The sequence below is a fragment of the Chelonoidis abingdonii genome, chromosome 2 (genome assembly GCF_003597395.2).
Source record: "Chelonoidis abingdonii isolate Lonesome George chromosome 2, CheloAbing_2.0, whole genome shotgun sequence".
NCBI classification, from domain to species: domain Eukaryota; kingdom Metazoa; phylum Chordata; order Testudines; family Testudinidae; genus Chelonoidis; species Chelonoidis abingdonii.
Window position 1 is genome coordinate 11,769,790 of NC_133770.1, and position 13,210 is coordinate 11,782,999.

A 13,210-nucleotide genomic window follows, 5' to 3' on the forward strand; every position below is an offset into this window, starting at 1 on the left:
TCTCACTCCCTTTCCAAAAAAGTAAAAATTGTAAAATGTAAGTGTCATAAACAGATAAGAAAAGTTAAGAGCACACAAGTACTTTGTATCTCTTTGACTGTAAAGGGTTAACAAGTTCAGTAAGCCTGGCTGTCACCTGACCAGAGAACCAATCAGGAGACAGGATACTTTCAAAACTTGAGGGAGGGAAGTTTCTGTGTGTGCAGTTAGTTTTTGGTTGTTGTTCACTCTGGGGGCTCAGAGGGACCAGTCTTGCAACAAGGTAATCTCCCTCTACAGGCGTTTAGTTAAAAGAATGAGTACTTAATAGATAAGTGGAGTTAGGCTTATGTTTGTTTCTTTTTTTGCAAATGTGCATTTGGTGGAAGAGTTAATTGTGTATTTGCTGAAAAGGAGGTTCAAATTTGTATTTTTGCCTGAAGGATTTTAATTTGTACTTGAACACGTAGGCTGGAAAAACCCTGTACCTATTCCATTTTAAATTTACAAAGATAATTTTTACTGTTTTTCTCTCTTTAATTAAAAGGTTTTCTTGTTTAAGAACCTGATAGTTTTTTTATTCTGGTGAGACCCAGGGGACTGGGTCTGGATTCATCAGGGAATTTGTGGAGAGAGAGAGGCTAATTTCTCTCTGTGTTAGGATTACTGTCTCTCTCAGGGAGAGTCTGGGAGAGGGAGAGAGAAGGAGGGAGGAAGATGAATTTTCCTCTCTGTTTTGTGATTCAAGGAGTTTGAATCACAGTAATCTTCCAGAGTAACCCAAAGAGAGGAAGCCTGGGAGAAGCAATGGTGGGGGAAAGGGTTTACTTTCCTTGGGTTAAGATCCAGAGGGTCTGGGTCTTGGGGGTCCCCAGGAAAGGTTTTGGGGGGACCAGAGTGTACCAGGCACTGGAATTCCTGGTTGGTGGCAGCTCTACAGGTTCTAAGCTGGTGATTAAGCTGAGAGGAATTCATGCTGGTACCCCATCTTTTGGACGCTAAGGTTCAGAGTGGGGAATTGTACCATGACAGTAAGAAATGTAAAAATGCAAACGTAAAAATAGTTTAATTTCTTATTCTAGGTAACACCTTTTAATCAAGATTATATTGGCGAACCTTGTGATATGTCATGGTTGTCTGTGTTATAACAGATACTAAATTTACAATTAAAGCATATTGGGTTAGTAGCACAGCTCTTTTGTTAAGCAAGTACAGACTCAGGGAATTCTCTGCTAGTCTATTAACAAATTACCTCAAAGAGATGGAGAAAATTCATGCCACAGAATCCAAAGAAATAGTTCAATTACTGACATTTAAAGGAGGAAACTGCAGCAAGAAAATATCTGCTTCTCTTGAGCAAGTTCATTGTCTTTTGTGCCTGCTAACAGTTATGTGCCAAAATGAGACTCACAGAGAAATTCTTGAAATGAGAGAAAAAAATGGCACTTTTATTTGCAGGTTTTTTGTGGCGCAGATATATTACATATCATTAGTTCTCATGAAATGGCTGGTGTTGCATGCAAAGCGTTGAACATTCAATTTCTCACCTGTGAGTGTTTTTGTCTGAAAACAAAGCCATGTGGAGAGAAAACGCAAACACAGGAATTGCCATACCAGATCAACCTAGTGATCAATCCAGTCCAGTACTGTAGCTTCAACAATGGTCAGTGATAGATACTTCAGAGGAAAATACAAGAAGCCCTGCAGAAGTCGGTGATAAGATAAACTGACCTGAGGGAAAGTTTCTTCCTACCCACCCACAGAGGTTGGCCTGTGGTCTGAAGCTTTTCCACATTTACTCAAAAAAAGTGAATTTGGACGTTTATCCTGGTACCACAGTCATGCGCTGCATCACAGAGAGAATACAGTGGACTGAAAAGTGAGGGCAGTCTAGAATATGGAAGAGCCTTGCTCAAACCAAAGAACCATTATTGGGGCAGAGATGAGGAGAATGATACACTCCTTTTCTGAAAATAATGATTCCTTCACCACCTGCTTGTGTTAGCCTTCATTATGTTGATTCTTATCAGGCTGCTTTAGCACAGCCAAACCTTAGTGGCATAAGGCTTGAGCCAAAGGCCGTTGAAGTCAATTGGAGAAGTGCCATTGACGTCACTTGCCTTTGGATTCAGCCCCATAATGGAGGCTGGTACACAAACACAAATACTTGGACTCATTAAGGCCATGTATTAATGTGCCGTGTTATAAATCTGCTATGTCCTTTTCAGATAAGGTCCAATAGCTCTGTGTAAGAGATATTGCAGAGCACCAACGTGTTATATTTTCCTGGGAGTCACTGCACAGCTGGGAATTGTGCATCCTCAGTCTCCATCCCCATCCCTAGTGCAGAAGGCCGGCCTGTGGGTTACAGGAAGGGTTGTGGGGACCAGTGGCAAAGAGGCTGACCCCTCCTTCCACAAGGGAGGGGGAAGATCTGTGCATGGATGATCAACCCATCCCATTTAATTACCTGTATCGGGCTACCACACAACAAAGGGGGAGGCCACTCCATATTTTTTGTTGTTTAAACTGCTGAGACTAAAGCCCAGCAGAATGCCCAAAGGTACTGACTGGATGCTGACTGACCTCTCAGACCTCATTTTTCACTAAAGTATATCCGCCCCACTTTCTGGAACTTGCTGTTCCTATTAGAAAAGTTCACTGATAACAATCTCTCTCTTCCCAGACTCCAGCACCCATTTGGGAAAGCTCAATGAAAAGGACAAAGGAATGCACTTTGATTCCCAAGCTCCTAAATGAGTATGACGACAAAGGCGAGCAAAACCAGCCAAAGCTCTTTAAGAGAGCACTTGAGTCACCTGGCCCTTTTGTAGTTGATACTGAGCGCCACAATTCCTATGTCCCTGCTATTTCAAGGGCTCAAGGACATTAGAACAGACACATAGCCCAGATCCTGAAAGGTATTTAAGTTCCTAGCTTCCACTGGGAGCCTAAGTACCTATGAGGATCTGGCCCACAGTCTTTAAGGTAATATGGTCCTCTCAGAGCAGACACTATTGTGGAGAAATCTGCATTCTTGCTATTATTTGCATGTACTAATTGGGGAGAGCCAACTCTTGTGTCATGCGTTACTCTACTCTCTTCTAGAAGTGGGTGAACATTTTCCATTGAAATCTTTTTTGTTTTTGCTTTTGATGGAGAATGGTTTTCCCAAAAAACCAGAAATCTTTGCAAAAGAGATTCACATTTTTGTTTGATGACAGCCTGAAAAATCAAGAATAAAATTTTTGGCAAGTGAACATTTCTTTTATGTTTGTCAAAAATTTTCACAGGGAAAAACAATAATTTCCTGACCATCTCTAGTCTCTTCCCATTCATTTCCTCCTTTTCTCTGTCTCAAACATCTCCCACTTTCTTACTCACTGGTTTTTCTATTATTCTCATTGCCTTTCCTTCTCAAGCTAAAATTTATTAATACTTTGCTGATCCTATTCTCATTCTTCATTGGTTTCCCGGCTTGTTTCAGAGGGGTAGCTGTGTTAGTCTGTATCAGCAAAAACAACGAGTCCTTGTGGCACATTGGAGACTAACACATTTATTTGGGCATAAGTTTTAGCCCATGAGAGCTCATGCCCAAATAAATGTGTTAGTCTCTAAGGTTGCCACAAGGACTTCTTGATGTTTCTGCTCATTTTAGTTACTCAGCCCAATTTTTCATAAAACGCCACCCTCATGGAATCATCTTCCTCCAACAACTCAGTTTCCTACTCCTTAATTCTCAGAAAGTTTCACCTGTAAGCTACCAAGAAAAATAGTCCAGAAGCTGGACAAAAGAAGAGGAGGTTGTTGCTGTTATGTGTCTGTTGCTGTGCTGCATATGATATACATGAAAAGGATTATATAAGCCATTCGGTGTTTGATCTGATGCTGTAATGCTTGTAACTTCTGTAGAGGTCTGGTGTGAGGAATTTCTATGGAACTAGACAGAACTGGATTAGTCTTCTCTAATTCACTCAGGCATTTTAAGTTACAGTCAGATGATTTAAATTCAGTTTCCTTGATCATATCTGGGTTCTTAAACACCATTGCTCCCAGTCCAGCAGCTGTCCCTAACACACAGAGGTAGTCATTTTTATCCCAGAACTAGATGGCATGGTCCACCTAGTCCTCTTTCTCCACACTGGCATAAGTCCATAGCTCTTCCCATGCCATCTTCGGCCAATTTCCGCTTGCACCTGAAAAGGGAAAGAAGATGTTAGTGGTCCGTTAGGTTGATTTCATCTCTATGCCAAATGAGCCCGGCCAGAGAAAGCTTGGACAGGTACGTCATGGTACTCAACTTGAGTACATACATTATAGACCCACTAGGGAATGTTTGTCATGAGAACTAGTCAACATTTTTCAAATGTGACAATTTTAATGACATTTCAAAATACAAAATGGAAAAAACCTCAGTGTGATTTTGCTGCATATTTTCCAACCAACTACAGAGCTAGAAAACATTTTTTTAAATGTCGAAATGTCAACATTTTTAATTTAAAAAACTGAAGAATTGTTTTTAAATGTGTGACTTTTTTAACATTTTCAGATTTTAAGAAAAAAATTAAGTGCAATTTTTAAATGAGTTTGAAGCCGCTCTGAATTTTCATAACTGCATTTCTAAAATAAATGTCTTCTCATAATGCAATTAAAGTATTACCGAAAATTTGGTCTTGCAGTTGGAACTATAAAAATAGGCCATTGCAACCAGTAGTTATATAATAAGTGATAACCTAATTCATAATAATACCTTTTGCAGCATCAGACCTTTTGTAGCATGCATAATACCATCTAAGCATCATACAAAGTTAAAAAATTAACAGCATTTCTAGGAGGGAGAGGGTTAGATAAGTTAAATATTATTATCTCTTTGTTCCAAAGAGGTAAAGGCCCAGATTTTAAAGATATTTAGGTGACTAACTCTGATTGATTTTAATGGTAGTTAGGTGCATAAATACCTCTGAGAAGATGACCAAAGTGACTTGCCCTAGGTCAGACAGTAGATCAGTGTGAAAAATGTCAGCCACACATTTCAAAGCCTTTGTGACAGGGATCACATCTATAGTGTTTGTACAGGACCTAGAAATCAGCTTTAGGGCTTGCAGGAACGGTTATGAAATAATACATAATAATAAACACCTAGATGGACAGAGATGGGATTAAAACTCAGGCATCATGGCTCCTAGTTCCATGTTCAGACCACTAGCTCGTGTTTCTAATAAATTGATAGCATACTCATTTGAGTGTGACAATTGCTTTTGATTCTGTGCACAGTATCTAACCAATGAATAAAAGGCACATCTCTTCCATTTAAAATGAACACCTAGTTCAAACCTACTGCATGACCCGGATCTGTTAACTCAAAGCCAGTATCAGACTTATAAAGGTCACCCACTAGGGAGCGACAGAGAATCATACTATAATGTGAATTGCACACAACACATATAGCTGTGTTTACACTAGGGTGGCCAGATATCCTGATTTTATAGGGAAAGTCCTGATTTTTGAGTCTTTTTCATATGTAGGCTCCTATTACCTCCCACCTCCTGTCCTGATTTTTCACACTTGCTATCTGGTCACCCTAGTCTACACTAATATTTTCCTTAAATTTTCCAGACCTAGCTCCAGTTCTGATGCCAGGAACAGTAGAAGGCTAATATAGATGGCCTGCTGGCATTTCAACCAGTGAGTCATGCAATAAAAATAATCTCTAGTACTTACATAGTGCTTTTTATGAGTAGATCTTAAGAAACTTATTATGGAATGTCAATATCATTAACCCCATTCTACAGATAGGGAAACTGAGGCACCAAGCAGTGATGTGACTTGCCCAAGGTCACCTAGCAGGCCAAGCTGGGAACAGAACCCAGCTCTCCATTATCCCAGCCTAGGGTGCTATCTATTGACTCTCATTGCCTCTCTCATAATACTAAGAACAGTGCTAGAGGAAACCCTGGTTAAAAATGCCAGCAGTCTAAGGTGGTTTAACCCAAACGCTCCCACCATTACTACCTCTTTTGGAGCTCAGTCGGTGGTAGAAATCTAGTATTAAAAATCTAATATCAACAAGGCTTATGTGAGAACCGATATCCGCTGGTACATAGTCACTGGCGTGCCATTCTTTTTTGACTTCTGACTCCTCTGTCATGTTTGCGGAACTAGTTGCTTTTACTGCCAGACCATTTTAATTAAAATATTTTAAAACTATCCATGAAATAACTGCCTATGTCTCCCAACATGGTGTGTTCCTCTGAGCTTCTGATGACCAGAATAGTGGCTTAACACACAACTATTTCCACAGGGGTGTGCCACTTAAGAAGTTCCTACTGTGCAATGTTCAGAGCTTGTGCTGGGGATGAGGGGCACGTCTTGGTGTGCGTGTGTAAGTTGCTCTTGCTTGTTTCTCTTTCTCATCTTCAGCTCCCACAGAGCAGGCACCTTTCTCTGCCTCATAGGAGCTAGGAAGATTCCATCACTGGAATCCTGTGTCCTGTTCTGGTGCCTACATTTCAAAAAGGATGTTGAAATATTGGAAAGGGTTCAGAAAAGAGCTACGAGAATGATCTGAGATCGGGAAAATATGGCTTAGAGCAGTGGTGGGCAACCTGCGGCCTGTGGGCCGAATGAGGCTCATCAGGGTAATATGACTGCGGGCTCTGAGACATTTTGCTGACACTGACCATTCACAGGCACACTCCTCATCCCCCGCAGCCGCGGTTCACCATTCCTGGCCAATGGGAGCTGCGGGAAGCAGGGGCATGCACATCCCTGCAGGCCACGCTGTTTCCTGCAGCTCCCATTGGCCGGGAACAGCGAACCACAGCCACTGGGAGCTGCAAGGAGCCATGCCTGCAGACAGTCAACATCAGCAAAATGTCTCACAGCCCACAATCAGATTACCTTGATGGGCTGCATGCAACCTACAGGCCGCAGGTTGCCCACCACTGGCTTAGAGTGAGAGATTTAAGGAGCTCAATCTATTTCATTTATTCAAGATATGGTTAAGAAGTGGCTTGATCACTGTCTCCATGTACCTACATGGGGAAGAGATCTTTAACAGTGTAGTTTAATCTAGCAGAAAAAACAATGAGATGAAATAGCTGGAAGCTGAAGCTAGACAAATTAAGCCTAGAACTGAGGCGCAACTTTTTTTTTAACAATGAGGGTAATTAACCTTTGAAGCAACTTACCTAGAGATGTGTTGGGTTCTCCATGTCATAGCGGTATCAAAGCCGCTAAGTTTGGCTCTGATACAAACTTTCCCAGTGTTGTAAGGGATTCCAGATCAGAGTTCTGGACTGGCTCCATTACTGCTTTCTGGGCTTCTTGTCAGTCAGCCAGGAGCAGACATAGAAGCAGCCTTAGCAGATGCTGCAGCAGGGACTGGCAGACCTGGATGATGTCATCTGGCTGTTATCTGTCATTTTCTTCCCTACAGTGGTTATCTGTTTGCACTCACCCACCCATTCCCTAACAATCTCTTCACTCCTCCCATCCACCATTCTTTACGCCTTCCTTCTCTCCACCCCTCCCCTCCCATCTATTCCCCCATCCTTCCCTTTATTTTTCCACATTTACCTTATCCCCCAATAGCTAAAGCCCCACGCAAAGAATGTTTGGAAAACAATTTTGGCATTAATGTGCCATTTGCTGACCACTCACCCTGATCTTTCTGTTTGTACATTATATTCCAGGCTCCTGCCCTATGTCTGTCATGTCTATTTCAATTATGAGCTCTTTGGAGAGTGACTGTCTTTTACTCTATAATTATAGCACAATTGGGCTCTAATCTTTATTGGCACTAAATCACTATACAACTAATAACTAACAGTAGTAATCAGTGATGATCTGGAAAAACTGGTATGATAGAGATTTATAAAATCATGAATGGTGTGGAGATGGTGAATGACAAAGTGTTATTTACCCCTTCAAATAACACATGAACCAGGGGTCACCCAATGAACTTATCAGGCAACAGGTTTAAACAAACAAAATGAAGTCTTACTGCACACGCTGCATAGTCAACCTGTGAAACTAGTTGCCATGAGATGTTGTGAAGGCCAAAACTATAGCTGGGTTTGAAAAAGAATTAGATATATTCATGGAGGATAGGGTCCATTAAAGGCTATTAGCCAAGGTGATCAGGGATGCAAGCACATGCTCTGGATGTCCTAAGCATCTAAGTGCTAGAAGCTGAGACTGGACAACAGAGGCTGCATCACTCAATAATTGCCCTGTTCTGTTCATTCCCTCTGAAGCATCTGGCATTGGTCACTGTCGGAAGACAGGATACTGGGCTAGATGGACCATTGGTCTAACCCAGTATGGCCGTTCTTAGTAGATTCAGTTGATTTTGACCCTTGTTATGTGACAGGATATGATCTTTGTAACATTAACTCATGTCATGTGACTGAAGCCAGGACATAAATATCAGATTCTTTTAGCACCTATATTACACTCCTATATTGGGGATGGGATAGCTCAGTGGTTTGAGCGCTGACTTACTAAATCTACAGGGATGAGAGGTCTATCCTTGAGGGGGCCATTTAGGGATCTGGGGCAAAAATCTGTCTGGGGACTGGTCCTACTTTAAGTAGGGGATGGACTAGATGGCCTCTTGAAGTTCCTTCCAACCCTGGTATTCTATGATTCTATTACAATGCATGTCTGAGCAACAGTAAAATGTGGTGCTTCATATGAAGAATGGAAATACATATATCACACTAAAGAAATGTTGTCAAGGTTAGAGAACACAGCGAAAGCTACCTGTACCAGACATTATGTATATTTGACAATCATAGACTCATAGACTTTAAGGTCATAAGGGATCATCATGATCACCTAGTCTGACCTCCTGCACATGGCAGGCCACAGAACTGTACCCACCTGCTCCTGCAATAGACCAATAGCCTCTGGCTGCGTTACTGAAGTCCTCAAAGATTTCAAGTTACAGACTCCACCATATACACTAGTTTAAACCTGCAAGTGACCCATCTCCCACACTGCAGAAGAATGCGAACCTCCCCCCAGGGTCTCTGTCAATCTGATCTGGGGGGAAATTCCTTCCTGACCCCAAATCTGGAAATCAGTTAGACCTTGGACATGGGGGGCAAGACCTACCAGCCAGACACCTGGGAAAGAATTCTCTGTAATAACTCAGAGCCCTCCCCTCTTATGTCCTATCTCCGATCTCCAGCGGTTGGAAATATTGGCTAGTAGCAGCTGGGGATGGCTGTATGTCATTGTGGGCAACCTCATCTGACCCACCTCCTCCATAAATGTATCAAGCTGAGTCTTGAAGCCAGTTAGGTGTTTTACCCCCACTGCTCCCCTTGGAAGGCTGTTCCAGAACTTCATGCCTCTGATCGTTAGAAACTTTCCTCTAATTTCAAACCTAAACTTGTTGATGGCCAGTTTATATCCCATTTGTTCTTGTGCCAACATTAGCCCTCAACGTAAATGACTCCTCTCCTTCTCTGGTATTTATAGAAAGCAATCATATCACTCCTCAGTCTTTGTCTGGCTAGGCTAAACAAGTCAAGCTCCTTAAGTGTCCTTTCATAAGGTAAATTCTCCATTCTTCTGATCATTCTAGTAGCCCATCTCTGCACGTTCCAGTTTGAATTCATCTTTCTTAAACATGGGAGACTAGAATTGCGCACAATATTCCAGATGGGATCTCACCAGTGCCTTGTGCAATGGTAATGACACTTCCCCAGCTCTACTGTAAATACTTCACCTGATGCATTTTAGGATTGCAATAGCCTTTTCCTGGGTTGCATCACACTGATGGCTCAGAGTCACCCTGTGATTAACCAATACACCCAGGTCTTTCTCCTCTGTCACTTTCAATTGACGCATCCCCAGCTTACAGCAAAAATTCTTGTTAGTCCCTAATTCCCTGATCTTGCACTTTGCACTATTAAATTTCATCCAGTTCCTATTACTTCAGTTTTCAAGGTTATCCAGATCTTCTCGTATGATAGTCTGGTCCTTCTCCATACTAGCAATAACTTCCAACTTTGTGACACCTGCAAATTTTATTAGCACACTCCCACTTTTTTGTGGCAAGATCATTAATGAAAATGTTAATTAAGATTGGTCCCAAGAATGCTTCTCCACTCCAGCCTGACAGTTCACCTTTCTGCATGATCCACTGTAGTCTCCCCTTTAACTAGTTCTTTATCCATATTTTGATTCTTGTATTAATTCCCATCTTGCCTAATTTAATGTATAATTTCCAGTGTGGAAATGTATCAAATGCTTTACTGAAAACCAGGTAGATTAGATCTACTGTGTTTCTTTGTCTTTGGTTGTCTTCTCAAAGAAAGACATCAAGTTAGTCCGGCATGATCTACCTTTTGTAAAACAATCACTCTAAAGTTGTCATTATTTCCAACTTAATAAAAATCTGTTGGCTCCTTGGGATATGGACCTTCTTTTTATTCTATGTTTGTAGGTCACCAGCACATCCATGTGTTGGTTCATTACTGAGCCTATAACAGTATAAATAATAAAAAACAGAGATGGTAATAATTTTCCATTAAATTCAGGACAAAATAGCAACAAGGTTTCTGCCCACTAGGTGGCTTCATTCTCATGAAGATAGATTAAAAAGATTTTCAGCAGCATTAACTCTCGTGTTACTAGGCAACCCGGCTAAACTAGGACATTTGATCACCTGCCACTGTGAAATTAGGTACTAACTCTATATGGCTTTCATTTAAATCAATAATGAAAAAGAGAATGTAGTTCTCTTACCTCTTGATTAAGGAAACAGTACAGAACGGCTACAATAAACCCCTAAAGAAGCAAAACAGTTAAGTGATAGCACAGTTTTAAAAAGCTGCTTCAGCTACATCAGTCTGTGATGATACTCATTGATCCTATGCATTGGAATGAGCGTAAAATATTCTAAACTGAATTGTCAAGTTAGACAGTTAATCAGCCAGATCCTCAGCTGGTGTAAACTAGTATCACTCCATTGAAATCAGTGAAGCTGCACCAGTTTACACCAGCTGATGATCTGGTCCAGTGAAGCTCCACCAAGAATGAATTTGGCCTTATAGCTGCAATATGGTGGTCAAAATTACGGTTCTTCCAAATATGTTGTGGGCCAGATCCCAGCAAGTATAAATCAGCCAAACCACCCCGGACTCCACTGGGAAACTGTGTTTGTTCTGGATCGTATTGCTTCCAGTCACTGCTTAGCTTTATTTTTTGTAATTTCTCTAAATATCAGATCACTAGCTTTATCTCTATAGCACACTGCATGGCATTAATAGTATACACAGCAGGCCTGATTCTGATCTTACACACAGTGGTTTTACACCAAACAAAAACTCCAGTGAAACCACTAGAGTTATGCCTGGTGTCCAACAGCTCAGAGCAGAATCAAGCCCTAGAGTGTTTTAGGAAACATTTTGGGGTAAATTCTCCATTGGTGTAAATCTGCACAGTGCCACTGAAGTCAGTTGTTTTATGCCAGTTTACACCAGCTGAGAGTCTGGCCCTTTTAATATCTTTTCCTACATTGCAAGATCATTTAATGATGACTGAAAGCTCCAAAGACTGAAATTCAGAGTAGGGACTGAAATCCCAGGCTGAGTTTAGACAGGAAGAATGAGAGTATTTGGACTGGAATTTGTGAACATCATGGGTCCAATCCTCAGCTGATGTAAATCTGCACAGCTCACAGGTCTCTGTTGATTTCCAGCAGCTGAAGAGGTTGTGGGATCGTTAGTGACCAATGGAATGCTGCATTTCAAATGAGTATAGCCACTAGACATCTTGGGGCAGGGTTTGCGACATATGTCAGGGGAAGGGATGGGGCAAAGAGAGGGGCTTTCAGCCACCTTTGTGCTGCCCAGATCCTGGACTAATGCAGGGAGTCAAAACAGCCCTCAGTGTAAACCAGAGCAGCCTGGAGCAGCATGTGCGCTGCAGCAATACTTCAACGAGTTTACCTGGAAAGATCCAATGCAGAGCTCTAAATAAAGCCGGACTCCCAGGTTGGTGTATTCAGGGAGGAAGTTGAAGACAATGTAATGTGTCCCAAATAACGGAATGAGAAGCAGCGTAGATTTTGAGAGACGTCTGGGGCAGGAAATAAGAAGAGGTCAATATATTCATTCTTCTGAAGAGCATTAGGACAGGACAACTAGATATTCTCTAGTAACGAGCGATTCTCAACAGGTTAAAAAGAGACCCAGATATATATTTTCAAGTCTCCTGGGCCAGGTTTTTATAAGAACAAAGGTGGGCACAGATTTCCAGTCGTTCTGGCTGGAGTGGAGGTATCACATAACCAACCTTTTTTTGCTGTGATTCAGTATTCTTAGTGCTTGAATAAGAATGAATAAAAGTGCTGTTCAGAGAGATACGTGGTCTAGTGATCTTGACAACAGAACTGGGGTCAGGCCCCTGAGTTCCAACCCTGGCTCTGCAAATGACTCTATCTGTGACCTTGGGCATGCCCTTTAATTTCGGACTCAGCTGCTTCATTTGGAAAATATCATGGCCAGGAGCATTGCTCACAATGTGTGTGACACTGGATTACCTGTACTGGCATGAATTATTGAAGTTGATTTGTCTTGGGTCCAGCTTTTTCAGCAAGATTCTGATGATGTTTATAAAAAGGATAAAGTTGACCTGTTTCCATTTTTTTGGAAGAAAGAAGATTGTTACCTTTTACTGCTAAACATTCCTGTGAAAAGTATATTGTGACTTACATAATTGCTAGCCGTTACTGCAGATACAGTGGGAGTTGTACAAGAAACCAACCTTACCAGGAAACTTCCCATCTTAAAGAGACAGCAGCAAAGTATCTGTAAGGATATTGCATATAATTCTGCTGTCTTCTTTGGAAGACCATCTCTATTAAGCAACCGTATTTGTTAATCCCTGGAGTAGAATCATAGAATCATAGACTATCGGGGTTGGAAGGGACCTCAGGAGGTCATCTAGTCCAACCCCCTGCTCAAAGCACGACCAGTCCCCAACTGTCGATCATTTCTTTATAGTTTGCAGCACTCTTAATTTTTCTGGTTTGAGACAATTATAGTTGTTGCACCGAACTCTGTCTGATACCTTTAGAGCTGACCAGTCAAATTGTCTGCTGGTGTAATTTGTCACAGCATCATTCAAACCAACATTGCTGGACCACTTTATACTAGCAGGGAATTTGTCCTTGCACGCCATGTATTATGTGCATCCATCAGTCTTTCAGGTG

At 41.5% G+C, this 13,210-nt stretch overlaps 1 protein-coding gene across 7 annotated transcripts in view; it reads right to left on the reverse strand.

Annotated features, from left to right (window-relative positions):
* Window positions 1-3,197: 3,197 nt before the first annotated feature.
* Window positions 3,198-13,210, reverse strand: part of GHRHR (growth hormone releasing hormone receptor) — a 58,342-nt gene continuing 48,329 nt past the window's right edge. For 5 of the 7 annotated variants that reach the window (XM_032764672.2, XM_032764674.2, XM_032764675.2 and 2 more), the window contains 4 exons: window positions 12,539-12,630; window positions 11,946-12,075; window positions 10,741-10,782; window positions 3,198-4,175 (listed from right to left, as the gene is read on the reverse strand). In XM_032764672.2, coding sequence (XP_032620563.1) covers window positions 4,050-4,175; window positions 10,741-10,782; window positions 11,946-12,075; window positions 12,539-12,630 — 390 coding nt within the window. In that variant the 3' untranslated portion in view covers window positions 3,198-4,049. Of the gene's footprint in view, window positions 7,372-10,740; window positions 10,783-11,945; window positions 12,076-12,538; window positions 12,631-13,210 lie in introns of all 7 variants that reach the window. The other 2 variants (XM_075062170.1, XM_032764676.2) reach the window with 2 other exon arrangements.